A 17,864-nucleotide genomic window follows, 5' to 3' on the forward strand; every position below is an offset into this window, starting at 1 on the left:
GTGTTGCAATGAATTGATCTGTATGAATAGGCTGCAAGAAACCAATTTACCAGTCAACTGAGAGTGATGCCTGTACCTTGCCACTCAGTCCAGCTACATTCAGTGGCCACTTTATTAGATACAGGAGGTAAATAATAAAGTGGCCATTGGATGCATTTCTGTAAGTTTGTGGTTTTCTGCTGCTGCAGCCCATCCACTTCAAGGTGTGCATTTAGAGATGCTCTTCTGCACACCACTGTTGTAATGCATGGCTACTTGAGTTACTGTTGACTTCCTGGCAGTATGAATCAGTGGGGCCATTCTTCTCTGAACTTTCTCATTAACAAGGCACTTTCACCCACAGAACTGCCACTCACTGGATTTTTGTTTGTGTTTTGGACAATGCCCTGTAAACCTTAGAGACTGTTATGTGTGAAAATCCCAGGAGAACAGCAGTTTTCAAGGCACCCAAATTACCCTGTCTGGCATCAACAATCATTCCGCGGTCAAAGTCATGTTTCGTCCCCATTCTGATGTTTGGTCTGAACAACAACTGAACCTCTTGACCATGCCTTCATGCTTTTATTCATTGAGTTGCTGCCACATGATTGGCTAATTATACATTTGCAGGTGTACCGAATTAAGTGGCCAATGAGTGCACCTGTCACATTCTGGCTTGTGTGTGGAGTAGTAGTTAATAGTGCTATTCCTATGCCACTCATTTAACTACTCCCTCAAGAGAGGAATTCACATACTGCACAAGCAGAGTGATCAGTGAAGTTCAGTTGAGTATCCTGCATGCTGGTATCCTGGTGTGCTCTGTATTATCCATCAATAATGAACACAACATAATTTACAAAGTGGTCAAGGAATTGGTGCTACAAACCAAGCGGTATCCTCAACAAGAAGGAATTTACAATAAAACTGTTCTTGTTCATTTATATCTATGAAAAATATCCAGAGACTTATCAGCCTAAACTGCACATGCTAGTTGCTAATTGTATGCACCAGTGTATGAGGCATGAGCTGAGAAAAGGTCAGGATTGCTAGGTATCGCTTTCAAGCTGCATGCAAAAGTGGATAAATAATATTAAACTATGGCCCACTAGCCTGGAGAAATGCTCAGAGACACAAGATAAAAAGACTTTTGTAGTCCAAATAAACAATAATAATAAACAAACAGACAGGACAATGGAGAAATACCTGCAATACCTACATCTACTTACCTAAGAAAGCCCCCGAGACAATTGACTTATCTAAAACAAGGAACGTTGACAATTGGCTCAGACGCTTTGAGAGATTTAGAGTTGCAAACAATCTCACTCAGGCTTCAGAGGAGCTTCAAGTAAGCACTCTGATATACTGCATGGGTGACAAAGCAGGTGACATCATGAAACACATGAGGATTGACGGGTATTCAGGGAAAAAAGTGTACAAAGTAGTGCAGGGAAAATCAAAAGAATATTTCAATGGAAAGCAAAAGATGATATAGGAGAGGGTAAAGTTTAACTCCAGAAAACAGGAGCCAGATGAAAGTGTAAATGACATCATCACCGCATTGTACGCCCTCTCAGACAACTGTGCATATGAAAATCAGAGAGATGAGCTCATTAGAGACAGGATCATTGTCAGGCCACTCACACAAAATGCTGGTGGAACACAGCAGGCCAGGCAGCATCTATAGGAAGTAGCACTGTCGACGTTTCGGGCTGAGATCCTTCGTTAGGACTAACTAAAAGAAAAGATAGTAAGAGATCTGAAAGTAGGAGGGGGAGGGGGAAATGCAAAATGATAGGAGAAGACCTGATGGGGTGGGGTGAAGCTAAGAGCTGGAAAGGTGATTGGCAAAAGGGATACAGAGCTGGAGAAAGGAAAGGATCATGGGACGGGAGGCTTACGGAGAAAGAAAGGGAGAGGGGAGCACCAGAGGGAGATGGAGAACAGGCAGAGTGATGGGCAGAGAGAGAGAGAAAAAAAAGGGGGAGGGAGGTGAAAAATAAATAAATCAGGGATGGGGTGAGAAGGAGAGGAGGGGCATTAATGGAAGTTAGAGAAGTCAATGTTCATGCCATCAGGTTGGAGGCTACCCAGGTGGGATATAAGGTGTTGTTCCTCCAACCTGAGTGTGGCTTCATCTTGACAGTAGAGGAGGCCATAGATAGACATATCAGAATGGGAATGGGACGTGGAATTAAAATGTGTGGCCACTGGGAGGTCCTGCTTTCTTTGGCGGACAGAGTGTAGGTGTTCAGCGACACGGTCTCCCAATTTGCGTCAGGTTTCACCAATATATAAAAGGCCGCACCGGAGCACCGGACGCCGTATACCACACCAGCTGACTCACAGGTGAAGTGTCGCCTCACCTGGAAGGGCTGTCTGGGGCTCTGAATGGTGGTGAGGGAGGAAGTGTAAGGGCAGGTGTAGCACTTGTTCCACTTACAAGGATAAGTGCCAGGAGGGAGATCGGTGGGAAGGGATGGGGGGGATGAATGGACAAGGGAGTTGCATAGGGAGCAATCCCTGCAGAAAGCAGAAAGGGAGGAGAGGGAAAGATGTACTTGGTAGTGGGATCCTGTTGGAGGTGGCGGAAGTTACAGAGAATTATATGTTGGACCCAGAGGCTGGTGGGGTGGTAGGTAAGGCCAAAGGGAACCCTATCCCGAGTGGGGTGGCAAGCGGATGGGGTGAGGGCAGATGTGCGGGAAATGGGAGAGATGCGTTTGAGAGCAGAGTTGATGGTGGAAGAAGGGAAGCCCCTTTCTTTAAAAAAGGAAGACATCTCCTTCGTCCTGGAATGAAAAGCCTCATCCTGAGAGCAGATGAAGTGGAGGAATTGTGAGAAGGGGATGGCATTTTTGCAAGAGACAGGGCAGGAAGAGGAATAGTCCCGGTAGCTGTGAGAGTCTGTAGGCTTAGAGTAGATATCAATAGATAAGCCGTCTCCAGAGATGGATACAGGAAGATCAAGAAAGGGGAGGGAGGTGTCGGAAATGGACCAGGTAAATTTGAGGGCAGGGTGAAAGTTGGAGGCAAAATTAATGAAGTCAACGAGCTCAGCATGCATGCAGGAGGCAGTGCCAGTGCAGTCATCGATGTAGTGAAGGAAAAGAGGGGGACGGATACCTGTATAGACTTGGAACATGGACTGTTCTACAAAGCCAACAAAAAGGCAGGCATAGCTGGGACCCATACGTGTGCCCATGGCTACACCTTTGGTTTGGAGGATGTGGGAGGAGCCAAAGGAGAAATTATTGAGAGTAAGAACTAATTCCGCTAGACAGAGGAGAGTGGTGGTAGAGGGTAATTGGTTAGGTCTGGAATCCAAAAAGTAGTGGAGAGCTTTGAGAACTTTGTGGTGGGGGATGGAGGTATATAGGGACTGGACGTCCATGGTGAAAATAAGGCGGTGGGGGCCAGGGAACTTAAAATCATTGAAAAAAATTCAAAGCATGAGAAGGCTACTAGACATCAAATTGTCAGAGAGACTTCAGTTGTAGGCAAATCTCACACTAGAGAAAGCTATTACTGTAGTCTGACAAAGTGAGTAATTTTGAGACAACACAGCATGAGAAAATGAAGAGCTGCTCAGGAGTGGTGAAGCTGTTTGGGTTTCAAACCAATTCACCAAAGGAACAAGAGCCTGGCAGCATGTACCATGATAATTTCTGATCAGAACAGCACAAGGTGAAATGACAGTTATTAAAGAAAGATGCTTATAAATTTAGCAATTCTTTTTTATGTTTATGTAAGGAACATAACTTATGAAGTATGGGTAAAGTGAACTGGATTGCTCAATTTCAATGCAGCACTATGGACCTAGTTTTCCTCTTTCTCAAGAAAGGGAGATGTAGTGGAGGTTAATAGTTTTGTTCCTCTGACATTCAGTTGGCCACTCCCACTTGGGAGGAGTTCACATACCGTGCAAGCAGAATTATCAATTAAGTTCTGTTGACTATCCTGCATGCCAGCATTCAGGCGTGCTCTGCACTCTCCCTCAATAACGGCACAACAGTGTGCACTTATGAAAACTTCTGGTGCAGTTGGGTACAACTTCTGCTGAAAACTTCATATGCGTCAGGTCTAGCCTAGTCAGCCCAACTCAGTAAGTTATTCAGGCCAGGATGTTCTGCTCAGCATTACTAGACTTCTCCCTTCTTCAGGAAAAACAATTTGAATGCAATGTATTGAATACAGAACAGTACAGCACAGGAACAGGCCCTTTCCCCAATGATGCTGATACTGAATTGAAATAATCCATATCTCTTCATTCAGTGCATATATGTGTATCTGTCTGACAGCTTCTTAAAGACTATGTCTGCATCCACCACTACACCTGACAACCCATTCCAAGCTCCCAACACTCTGTGTTAAAAAAAATTAAAATACGCCTTTCATATCTCTAAACTTTTCCCCTCTCACCTTAAATGCAAATTTCACTGTATTAGACATACCTACCCTGCAGAAAAAATTCTGACTGTCTACTCCATCTGTGCCTCTCATAATTTTAGTAAATACTCTTTTTTTGAACTGCTTCCAGGTAAAACATCACATTCAACTCTTCAGTAACCATGTCCATTTTTGATTTTTACAGCCATGAAGCCCTTGAAAAGTACTGAAGACAAAGGTGAGATTTCCTCTTCTCACTCTTGAAACTTCTTTATTCATTATCGTTCTGACAGCTTGAATTTATTTTGAACTCTGTCTCGATGTTACATCAGCAACACATGAAGCACCTGGCAGGTTAGGCAGCATGTATGGAGGGAAATGGACTCAAGTCCCTTCATCAAACTTTAGTCCAAATGAAGGATCTTGACCTGAATCGCCAACTGCCATTTCCCTCCAAGGTTGCTGCCTGACCCACTGAGTTCCTCCAGTACTTTGTACATTGCTCCAGATTTCCAGTTTCAGCAGTCTCTTTTATATCTAGAAGATACTTGGGTTAGGCAATGAACTGTGTTCTCATAAGTATCATGGCTTAGTGACTGTATGTTTGGGAGCCACCTTTCAGGATCCCTTTGCCAATCCTTCCCATCAAGCTATACAGGACCCTGGTCAGACCCCACTCGGAGTACTGTGCTCAGTTCTGGTCGCCTCACTACAGGAAGGATGTGGAGACCATAGAAAGGGCGCAGAGGAGATTTACAAGGATGTTGCCTGAATTGGGGTGCAGGCCTTATGAGAATAGGTTGAGTGAACTCGGCCTTTTCTCCTTGGAGCTATGGAGGATGAGAGGTGACCTGATAGAGGTGTATAAGATCATGAGAGGCATTGATTGTGTGGATAGTCAGAGGCTTTTTCCTAGGGCTGAAATGGTTGCCACAAGAGGACACAGGTTTAAGGTGCTGGGGAGTAGGTACAGAGGAGATGTCAGGGGTAAGTGTTTTTTTTTACTCAGAGTGGTGAGCGCGTGGAATGGGCTGCCGGCAACGGTGGTGGAGGCAGATACGATAGGGTCTTTTAAGAGACTTTTGGATAGGTAAATGGAGCTTAGAAAAATAGAAGGCAATGAGTAAGCCTAGTAATTTCTAAGGTAGGGACATGGTCAGCACAACTGTGTGTGTGTGTGTGTGTGTGTGTGTGTGTGTGTGTGTGTGTGTGTGTGTGTGTGTGTGTGTGTGTGTGTGTGTGTGTGTGTGTGTGTGTGTGTGTGTGTGTGAGAGATATTGAGTTTTTTTCTCCTTTACATGCTGTCTGTAAGTTTCAGCTTTAAATCCTCAATAGTCTGCTGTATGTGAACCCTTGCCACAACGTTAACAAAATTGTTAACCGGGGTCCCTAGATTTGCAGTATGGGTTTCTTCTGGAGCAACACATTTACCCTTGAATTTCTTTCTTAGGAAAAGGTATCTGAGGGGCAACTTCTTCATGCAGAGGGTGGTGCACATGTGAAATGAGCTGCCAGAAAAGGTGATTGAGGCAGGTACAACACCAACACTTAAAAGGCATTTGGACAAGTGCATGGATCAGAAAGGTGTAGGATGTGGGCCAAATGCAGCCAAAAGGGACTAACCAATTGGTACCTGATTAAAATGGATAATTTGGGCCGAAGGGCCTGTTCCCATGCTGTATTACTGTATGACAATTTGTCATGATACGTGAATATGAAGTTAACATATTAGTGCAGTCAGGAATTCAGGATAATTTTTTTTGCCTAGAATGAGCTGGGATTACAGAATCAGGTACTGGAGGCTTAAGTGGAGTGAATAGCAGGGACTGGATTTGAGAGATGGTAGAAAGACAAAGTGTCTTGGCTCAAAACGTCAACCGTTTATTCCTTTCCATAGTTGCTACCTGACCTGCTGATTTCCTCCAGCATTTTGTGTGCATGTTACTGAGGGAAAGAGGAATGGAAAAATATGTCGATAATGAATGTTTCAAGTTTATTGGCATGGATGTACACACCCAGGGTATAAATGACACAAAAACTAGCCTTACACAGCAGCATAGCGAACTACAATTATAAAGCACCATAAATGTAAGGGAACATAAATTATACATAACTTACACCAGGAAATACACATTAGTGTAAGTTGAGAGTGAGTAAAAAGAAATACAGTGTGAAATTGTGTTATAGAAAAGGAAGTGTTGGGAAAAAACTTGTTTAGAGCTTAAATACAATCAGTTAAGTTGAATGTGGTGCAGACTGACTCTGTATTATGCATACCTCTAGATATGAGTGAGCTGCCATAATATTATTAAAATCAAAAGTCTGACATATTTTCATTCTTATGAATGAGAGAACGAATGTCCTTTCTCTCCAGTATTTGTAATAGTGATTTCTTATCAGTCTTGTGTGTTTTTTTCCCCCAATGTAAAACTATGGAAGTGTGGTTACCATGATATCTGATTTTTGTGCAATTTCCCATTTACAAACAACATAGACTTATGGATGTTTGTAAAAACAGATCCCATTCATTACCCTGCGATGGCCTGTAAGTTCTGTGTAATTCTCTAGAAATTAGTCATCATTGATTTAGATGTGTCAAACACTCTCAGGCCAAGTTCTCACTGTTGTTGTAATCAATCCAATCACTGCGAACCTGGCTCTGACACACATGGGCAAAGACGCATCTATTCCCTGCCCTCATTTACCTTTGTGAACATGATAGAGGGCTTCCAGCGTAGATTTACTGCTTTAGCTTAACACTGGGCTCTGTGTTTATTAAAATAAACCTCCAGGATTTCACAGAGAAGAGATTCATTGCTTGAATTCCATGAACATCTTGGTGACACGTGATATACTGAAAACTGAAGGGCAATGCCTCTTGCATCTCATTGTTTGTACTCCATTGCAACTGTCTGATAATTCAATTATTTTAAGTGCCCTTCTCCTTCTTTGCAGTGTTATTTTCATTCATTAGCTCAAATCTGTGGACAATTGCATGCATTTTAAGCTCAGTTAATGACTGACTCACTCAAATTCCCTGCAGTCCCTCAAACCATCATTAGAATCACAGAAATTTTGTGAAACAGAAGGAGACAATTAGGCTTACTGTTTCTGTACTGACCGAATCAACTGTGACCCAACTCTGTGGTCACAGTTATTGTTTTATACGTTCAGTAGCCACTTCATTAGGTACACTTGCACAGCTGCTCATTAATGCAATTATCTAACCAGCCTATCATGTGGCAATGAGTCAATGCATAAACGCATGTGGACATGATCGAGAGGTTCAGTCATTGTTCAGAATGGGAAATTTTGATCTCAGTGATTTTGACTGAGGAATGATTTTTGGTGCCAGACAGGGTGATTTGAGTATCTCAGAAACTGCTGATCTCCTGGGATTTCCACAGCAGTGGTCTCTGGAGTTCACAGAGAATGGTGTAAAGAAAAAACACATCCAGTGAGCAGCAGTTTTGTGGGCAAAAGCACCTTGTTAATGAGAAAGGTCAGAGGAGAATGGTTCAAGCTGACAGGAAGGTGATAGTAACTCAAATAACCAAATGTTACAACAGTAATGTACAGAAGAACATCTCTGAGCACACAATGCATCAAACCTTAAAATGGATGGGCTACTGCAGCAGAAAATCACAAACATATGCTTACTAGCCACTCTATTAGATTCCTCCTGGACCTAATAAGGTGGCCACTGAGTGTATTTTGTCCACCAAATCATAACTTCCCTAAGCAAACAACACAATGCTGGAGAAGGAAAAGCACAGTTGATGTTTTGGGTTGAAACTCTTTACCTGGATGGGTCCAAGTAAATTTCCTAAACTTGATAACAGCGATTTCATCTGTGGGAGTTCTTAGTGTTCCAAAGGCTACATTAGCAAAGTACAGTCGGCCCTCCTTATCCGTGGGTTCCACATGTGCGGATTCAACCAACCGTGGATCAGGAAAACCCAGAAATCCTCTCTCCAGCATTCGTTGTTTGAGCATTGTTCGCCTCGTGTCTCGTGTACAGTCTTTTTCTTGTCATTATCCCTAAACAATACAGTATAACAACTATTTACATAGCATTTACATTGTATTAGGTATTATAAGTAATCTAGAAGTGATTTACAGTATACAGGAGGATGTGCATAGGTGATATGCAAATACTATGCCATTTTATATAAGGGACTTGAGCATCTGAGTCTTTTTGGTATCCACGGGGGGTCCCGGAACCAATTCCCCGTAGATGAGGAGAGCCCACTGTGGCAACAAACCAATAGGGTGCCTTCAAACAATCCACAGGACTTTATGTTCCCATCAAATGAAGACTGGTGCTGGCCTGCAAGGTATTGAGAGGGGTTAGAAAAGGCCAGAACAAAGAGATAGGAGGTGTAAGTGTAGGGCAGTGTAGTTGTTCAAGAAGTGTAAGTCCTTGGCAACTGAATGCGTGACAGCAAATGGAAATTGGCTAATTGGTAAGCTGGTTTATTTTGTCACACATGCTGAGGTACAGTGAGGTGTATTAAACTGCTGGTGCTAAGTTAACAAATCTCACAACATCTCACAAATCTGCTGGTGATAGCAGACCAGATTCTGATTCTGAAAACTTATCCTGCATGCTGTTCATACAGATCAATTCGTTACAACAGTGCATTGAAGTAGCACAAGGGGAGAAAATAGCAGAATGCAAAATGAGAGATATGGTTACAGAGAAAGTGCAGTGTAGGCAGACACGAGGGTGCAAGGTCATATTGTGGCATATTAATAGGTCAAGAATTGAATGGTGGATTGATAACAAGGAAACACAATAGACTGCAGATACTGGAAATCATACAAGGGGTGATTGATAAGTTCGTGGCCTAAGGTAGAAGAAGTCAATTTTAGAAAACCTAGCACATTTATTTTTCAACATAGGAGGGGACTACACTTACACACTTAGTCCAGCTGTCGTGGAGCATACGAATCTTGAACCTCCAGAAAGTGTCCACAGATGGGTGATTGATATGTTTGTGGCCTAAGGTAGAAGGAGATGAGTTATACAGCTCTCATTACGTGCACATGCAGTTCTACTCTTTGAGTGATTATGCAGAAAGTTTGAAGTTCATAACTCATCAGTTAATAACCCATCGGGGTGATTGATAAGTTCGTGGCCTAGGGCAATGAGTTATTAACTTCAAAATTCCTGCATAATCACAGAGTTGAACTGCATGTGCGCGTAATGAGCTGCATAACTCATTTCCTTCTACCTTAGGCCACAAACTTATCAATCACCCATCTGTGGACACTTTCTGGAGGTCCAAGATCCGTATGCTCCATGACCACTGGACTAAGTGTGTAAATATAGGAGGGGACTATGTTTTCTAAAATTGACTCCTTCTACCCTAGGCCACAAACTTATTAATCACCTCTGGTATTCTACAGACAATTCACCCACTGGCTTCCTCCTTACTCCCAGATCCCTTCTTGTCCCCACCTTACTCTAACTAGTTCTAATTTCTTCTGCCATTCACCTTTCCCCTAATGGTTGCCAGTTGGAAGATACAAAAGCCTGAAAGCACATACAGTATTGTGTAAACCTATATCATACATATATAAAATTAGGGCTAGGTTGCCTGAGACTTTTGCATGGCACTGTAGTAATGTTATAAATTGCATTGTACTGCTGCCACAAAAAAACCCACAAATTTCATGACACATGGAATGATGATAAACCTGGTTCTGATATGTGTTTCTACTTTTGACAGAGAGTGGGAAGGAGGCTGAGAGCGGGCAATCATGGGTGGGAAAAGGGGAATTAAGATACCTTATGTAATGATCAATAAACCAATTGTTTGGTTTGAACCAAGGTTCAAATGACCTTGTCTAGAGTCTCAGAGCTGGGTGTGGCTGCAACCACATCCTGCCCCCAGCATCCCTTCTCTGCCACCTATCCCACACCCCTTGTGCAGTGCTCCACCCTCACCATTCCCAATTTCCTTTGCTCCTGCCAGATTTACAAACTTGCTCTTTGCTCCACATTGACAAATACAGTACTGTGCAAAAGCCTTAGACACCCTTGCTATATATGCCTAAGACATTTGCACAGTATTGTACCACCAGGCTGAATACAGCTTCTGTCTCACTATTATCAGACGCTCAAACAGAGCTTCCTGTACAATAAAATGGACTCTTGACCTCACAGTCTACCTCACTATGATCTGCGCTGAACTTTATTGGTAGATTTTACACTTTATTCTACATTGTTATTGCTTTACTGTATTCTATCTCAATACACTGTGTCGTGATTTGAGCTGTATAAATAGTATAGAAGTCAAGCTTTTCAGTGTATCTTGGTACATATGACAATAATAAACCAATATTTAAACCAGTACTTATCAGGTCCTTATCACAACCTGCTCATTATCCATCACCCTTCATCAGTCCACCAATCACCTCTCACCACTCCAGGATTTTGTAAACCTATCAGTTCTCTCCTCTCTTGCCGGTGCTCCATAGGAAACAACCCACCAATCCTTATAGCTCATACCTTCTAATCCAGACAGTACCTTGGTAAACAACTTCAGCACTTTTTCCAAAGATATCACATCCTTCCTGTACTGGAGTGACAAGGTATGTACAATATTCCAGGTGCAGACTAACCAAAGTTTTGTACAGCTGCAACGTGATATAGAGGCACACATATAAAATGCTGGAAGAATTCTGCAGGCCAGGCAGCATCTCGGGAAAGGAATGAAGAGTCAACATTTCAGACCAAGCCCCTTCATCAGGACTGGAAAGGAAGGGGGAGGAAGCCAGAATAAGAACGTGGGGAGAAGGGAGATAGTACAAGCTGGAAGGCGATAGGTGAATCCAGGTGGGTGGGGAAATGGGGGATGAAGTGAGAATCTGAGAGGTGATAGATAGAAAAGGTAAAGAACTGAAGAAGAAGGAATCAGATAAGAGAGGGATGTGGACCATGATAAAAAGGGAAGGAGGAGAGGCAACAGAGGGAGGGATAGGCAAGTGAGGAGAAGGGAAGAGATACGAGTGGAACCAAAGTGGGGAGTGGAAGAAGAGGGAAGGGGGAGGAGTGAAAATTACCTGAAGTTAGAGAAATTGATGTTCATCCCATCAAGTTGGAGGTTATGCAGACAGAATATGAAATGTTGCTCCTCCAACCTGAGAGTGGCCTCATCATGGCAGTAGAGGAGGCTATGGATCAACCTGTTGGAATGGGGATGGGGATTGGAATTAAAATGGTTGGCCTCTGCAAAATCCTGCTTTTTGCAGATAGAGCAAAAGTGCTCGACAGAACAGTTCCCCAATCTATGTTGGGTGTCCTCGTTGTAGAGGAGGCTGGACAGAATGAAGATCCTTGGCATAACCATCTCCCCCATCAATCTCGGACCTCTCCAATATAGAGAAAGCTGCCTCTACCTGTGTTTATGATAGAGAGGTAATTTCAATTAATAAGCAGAAAATGCTGGACATGTGCAGTAGGCTTGGCCACATCTACGCTTTGAAAAACAGTTTACTTTTCAGATCAATGGCCTGCCATCAGAACTGAAACCTTGGCTCAATTTTTCTCTCTCCAGATGCTTCCTGATCTAATGAGTACGTTCCCTTTCTGCTCCACATTCCCATTATCCATGCTACTTTGGTTTTGTATTACGAACAACTTGATAAATGTATCTGTCCAACACAACACATCTATACACCAGGGAAATCCACTGTTGTACAGTTTAGATTCATAAAGGCAGCAAAAACATTATTTTAGTGGGGATGAGAGGGAGGAGTAAATAGGCCATTACTATGCCTGAGGGATTCATTATCATCTCTCACTTCAGGCATGTTGGCTTGGTCAACTGGAGCAGTGAGACTATAATAATGTCCAAAATAACTCTGCTGTTATAGAGTCCCAGTTGGTAATGAATGCACGTTAGTGGAACAGTGCTGTGTATGTTTTCATTGACGATGCCATTTTGTTGCAGACTGCTACCGATTGACGAGGCAGTAGGTTTGTGTAACATTTGTAATGTTAGTCTTGCAATAACAGATTTGTAATAATGGTTCCACTGAATACCAATTTCATCAACATTCCAGAAACATTGATTCACTCCTCTCATTCTGTATTCTTGCCAATTAATGCTCAGTATCAGCACTTTTCCGTTATGAAGTTGGTTTATAAAAATAATTGAGATTCTGCCCGTGCCCACAGAGTCAAGGGAACAAACCTCCTATTTGTGTGGTAGATCATCATTGCTCACCTTTCCATGCCATTCTCACAAACAATGGGTCTTCCTCACCTCTGAAAGAATTGCTCGAATTTTCTGCAATGCCAAATCTTGTTATATTGTGTAATTCTATGCAACAGTTGTAATCTCACACACTGGAACAGGAGAGAAAAGTTAATGCAATCCTCTTACTCATTTTTATGTATTTATATCTGTCTCTCTCGCTCTCCCTCTCTCCTCCCTCTCATCTCACTTCATCTCCAGATGTTCCCATCTCTTTCAATCTAATCCCCCTTTCTATACATCAATTTCACTCTTTCTCTCTTTCCCATCCACATATAAATAATTTTATTTTCATTCATATATAAATATATTTACTTTTCTTCCTATCTTACTTTCCAACATATTTTCTTTCACGTTTGCTCCTTTTCTATCACAACCACTCTCCTGCTGTCAACTCAGTCGACCTTTCTCAGCCTTTCTCTGCCTCTGTCTCCTTCTTCTCTTACTTCCTCTGTCTCTTTATCCTTACTCTTTCATTCTTTTTTTGTATCTTCTCTCACCCCTTTCCTTACTTTTTTCTTTGTTCCCTCTCTGATTATCTCTTTCAATCTCTTTTTATCTCTCTCATTCCACCTCCCTCTCATTCCAACCCCCCCCCCCGCATCTGTCCGATCTCTTTCTCCCTGTAATTTTCTTTTTTCTATCTATTTACACACTCATCCGTATCTATCTGCCTGTATTTGTATATGTATGGTAGACCACAACAGGGTGACACGGTGACACAGTGGTTAGTGGAATGTCATTACAGCACCAGCAGCCTAGTTTCAATTCCACCACTGTCTGTAAGCAGTTTGTGCATTCTCCCTGTAACCGGGCGGGTTTCTTTCAGGTGCACCTGTTTCATTCCACGTCCCAGACATATCGGTTGCTAGTTTAATTAGTCACAATATGTGCCACTGAGTGGTGCAAGCCCGTGGGGCCAGAAGAGCCTTTTAAATAAAGATGAAAAAAGATAAAGTTGCCCTTTGTTATACACCATACAAATGGCTGATAGTGTTGTGTGCTCCATATTGAGGAGTGTGTTTTTGCTTTTGACAAGGTCAGCTTGTTGAATATTCTCTAAAAATCCATCCCAGCCTTAAATAGCTTATGTTATTGCCCAGTGACAGGCTTGCATAACTCAAAGGCAATTCTGGAATGAGAAAACTAGAAAGAGAACAGAAAGTAAGTAAAAGCTGTAAATGAAACAAAGAATCTGCAAATACGATGTTAGGGACTAAAATGACAAATTAAATGCACTGTATCTGAATGCTCACAGCTCATAACAAGTTAAGTAGTTTTATGATGTGATCAAATTGCCATCACTGAAATGTGACTAGGGTGACTAAAGTCAAATTTGAGTTTGCTGTCATATGCACAGATGTAGTGAAAAACATACTTGCAGTAGCATCATAGGCCACATAGCATCATACTGTACAAGCAGCATTTAAGGGTTCATTTTAGTGTCAAAGTACGCATGTACAATACAACTCTGACTATTCGTCTTCTTCAGATAGCCATAAAATACAGAAAACCCATGGGAATTTGTTGAAAGTAAAGACATCCACCCCACTCCCCTGCACAAAAATGAAAAAGAAACAAAAACTAGCAAACCTGAACACCCCCCCCCCAACTTCTGTCACACAAAATCTAAGATATCTTCCACAAGAAAAATGGCAACCCCCCCAACCCCTCCCTTGCACAAAAACTAAGATTGCAGCAAGGCAGCTGGAACATCCAAAACCCCAAACCACAAAAAAACAACAGCAACAATAGCTTCAAACCCCCAACCCCTCTCTCACACACCAAAAGCTAACAGATCGCCCATTTACATCAGAAACATAAATCAAATATGAATTACAAACAATTGCTCCAGGAACCAAACACAGGGAAAACAGAAATAAAATTATGGCCATTTCAGTGCAAAGTGACCAAAGCTGAAAATGTTACGGTAGCGTCACGGTTAATGTAACAGCACCAGCGGCCTGGGGTCAATTCAGCCACTCTCTGTATAAAGTTTGTACGTTCTCACCATGACTCTGCTCTGTGGGATTTCTCCTGGTGCTCCAGTTTCCTCCCACATTCCAAAGGTGTACAAGTTAGCAGCATAATTGGACACATGGGTGTAATAGGGCGGTGCGGACTCGCTAGGCCAGAAGTGCCTCTTACTGTGCCATAACTCTAAATAAATGTATTTTAGGATATTCAATATTTAGGGAGGTTAGGAGATAAGGATATGTGGTTGGTGCAGCACTATTAACAAGGGAAAAGTGCACTGCATAGAAGGATATATTGTGAGGTAGAACTAGAGTATTTGGGTTCAGCTTACAAATAGCGAAGGGAAGAAAAAATGTTGGGAGTTATTTATAGGTCACCAAACAAAAGCTGTAAATTTGGCAGCAATCAAGAAATGAGATGTGAATCTAACAGGCAATAATAACCTACATACAGACTGGGCAAATTAAATTTGCTATCATACAGAAAAAGATGAATTTGTGGAATGCAAATGAGGGACATTACAGATCAAAACATAGAGGGATCAACTAGGGAAAAAGGTTATTTTCTATCTCATTTGGGTGCAAAGCGAAGGGATGATTGATGATCTTATTCAAGGGGCCTTTGGGGAAATGCAGCCCTAATGTGATAGGATTTTATACTGATTTTGAAAGAGATAGCTCAGGGTGAAACTGGGGTCTTAAATCTAAACGAAGGAAACGATAAATGTAATAGAGGAAAGTTGGCTCATTTGCAGAAAGCAATGGTGGTGCTCAGGCAGGTAGTTAGCCTTTAAACAGACTATGCATATGTTGCAAAAGGAATGTATTATTTTAAGCCGTAAACACCCAAAATTAAAAGTGATTCACTCATGGCTGATGCTGGAAGGTAAAGATAGTATTAAATCAAAGGAAAAGCTGCTAGAGGTAGCAAAAGCTCTGTGAATTGGGAGTACTTTGCAACTCACAAAGTAAAACCAGGAAAATGACATAGAAAGGTCAGAGGAAAACATGAAAGTGAACAATAAGAGCATTCTTTGGTAATATAAAAAGGAAGCGATAACAGAGGTCAGAGAGTGGTGGGTGACTGGAATATGTTGCCAGATGTGGTAGTGGAAGCAAATAAGAAACAAGAATTTAAGAAGCTCTTGGAGAGACATATGATTGTGCAGAGAATGAAGGGAGCATTCTGCTTAAGGCTCTTAAATATGCTAAACATATATATGTATATGATATTACATGCATGTAATGTCTATAAGGAGTTACTACAAGATTGCTTTTATAACTATTGATCAGTTGTATAACCTTTGCTATTATATATTAAGAACCCTTTAAATGCGAGATTGTATGTTCCTTCCTTATTCTGTTTCTGACCATGGTGGCCATACTTTGAGAAGTCGTTCATTGACTGCTAAGTGCTTTGGGAAGTCCAAAGACTGGTGAAGGTGCTGTGCATTCAGTGACCACTTTATTAGGTGCACCAACAACCTCTACTGTTGTAGCTCAACTACTTCAAGGTTTGACATGTGTTCATGTTGTAACACGTGGATATTTGAGTTACTTGAGCCAGTCTGCCCATTCTTCTCTGACCACTCTCATTAACAAGGTGTTTTCATCTACAGAACTGCCACTCACTGGATGGTTTTTTTTCGGTTCTTCACTCCTTTCTTTATAAGTTCTAGAAAATGTTGTGAGTGAAAATCCCAGGAGATCAGCAGCTTCTGAGGTATTCAGACCACCTCGTCTGGCACCAACAAACATGCCACAGTCAAAGTCACTTAGATCACATTTCTTCCCCATTCTGACGTTTGGTCTGAAAAACAACTGAACCTCTTGACCATGTCCACATGCACTTAAGCATTGACTTGCTGCCAAATGATTGGTTAGGTATTTACGAGCAGGTATACATAATAAAAGGGGCACTGAGTATATAACTGTAACGTGGAGGAGCATTGAACTTAGGCATCTCATTGATGGAATGAGAAAGTAGAATGTCTGAGTTGCCAAGTTAATGTTAGGGATATGTCACTGTAATGCAATGGTATCACGTTTAGCCAAAATGATCTGTAGGCTGCTTCAGCATGTGCTCTTGCTAAAGTCTGCACAATTTTCTTCAATTTAGCACTTAGGAAAGGATGAATGTATATTTATATTCTAATTTTCCAAACTTCAGAACATCTAGAGTATTTTAAACAGCAAGGTAATAATGACCAGATAATTACTTTGTAATCGATGTTCTATTGGCAAAATTCAACAGTCATTTTGCTCACAGCAGAATCAGATGTTTCTTTTCATTGACTCTAGTAATCCATAACGGTATTAAACAGCTGATTGTCACTTCAACTAAAATACTGGACCAAAGACAAAGTTTAAGCTGCAATTTTGCCTTATCATATTTGGAAATTCTTTAAGCTTCCAACTGATGAGTAGGGTGATCTTGTGATCCAAGTGCAGAGCTCCCTGAAAGAGGCTGCACAGGTCTTTAGGGTGTTTAAGAAGGCATTTGGCATGCTTGCCTTTATTAGTTGAGGCTTTGAGTTCAAAGCTCAGGAAGATATGTTATAGCTTTATAGTTAGTTTGCATCTGGAATATTGCATATAGTTCTGGTCTCCCCATTATAGGAAGGATGTCGAGGCTTTGGAGAGGGTGCAGAAGAAGTTTACCAGAATGCTGCCGGGATTAGAGGGCATCAGCTGTCATAAGAGGCTGAGCAAACTTGTATTGTTTGACCTGGAGTGATGGAGGCTGATGGGAGGCATGATAGATGTTTAGAAGGTTATGAGAGGCAATATATAGACAGTATCATTTTCCAGAGTTAAAATGTCCTTTACCGGAGAGCATGCATTTAAGATGAGAGAGGTCAAAGTTCAAAGGAGAGATGAGAGGTAAATTTTTTACCCAGAGATTGGTGGGTGCCTGGCAAAAATTTAGAGACTTTTAAGAGACGTTTAGATACATAAGGGAAATAGAATGATATGGACACCCTATCAGCCTCTCCATCCAACACATTATCCTCTACAACTTCCGCCATCTCCAAAGGGATCCTACCATTAAACATATCTTTAGGTTACTCCCCCCACCCCTGTTTTCTGCAGGGATCACTCCCTCTGTGATACCCTTGTCCACTCATCCCTCCCTGCTAACCTCCCTCCCAGCTCTTAGAACAGAGAAATGGAACAGAGGAAACTACAGCTCATCATAGGCCCTTTGGCCCATAGTGTAGGCTACTCTAGAAACTACCTAGAATTTCCCTAGCAC

General features: G+C 41.9%; 1 protein-coding gene across 5 annotated transcripts in view; it reads left to right on the forward strand.

Moving 5' to 3' along the window:
* cd276 (CD276 molecule) overlaps positions 1-17,864 on the forward strand; it is a 423,418-nt gene that overhangs the window by 357,746 nt on the left and 47,808 nt on the right. For 4 of the 5 annotated variants that reach the window (XM_059946178.1, XM_059946182.1, XM_059946180.1 and 1 more), the window contains exon 7: positions 4,571-4,603. The exons of the other annotated variant lie outside the window; for it this stretch is intronic. In XM_059946178.1, coding sequence (XP_059802161.1) covers positions 4,571-4,603 — 33 coding nt within the window. The remainder of the gene's footprint in view (positions 1-4,570; positions 4,604-17,864) is intronic. 5 annotated transcript variants of the gene reach the window in all.

The sequence above is a fragment of the Hypanus sabinus genome, chromosome 21, assembly GCF_030144855.1.
Source record: "Hypanus sabinus isolate sHypSab1 chromosome 21, sHypSab1.hap1, whole genome shotgun sequence".
Lineage (NCBI taxonomy): Eukaryota > Metazoa > Chordata > Chondrichthyes > Myliobatiformes > Dasyatidae > Hypanus > Hypanus sabinus.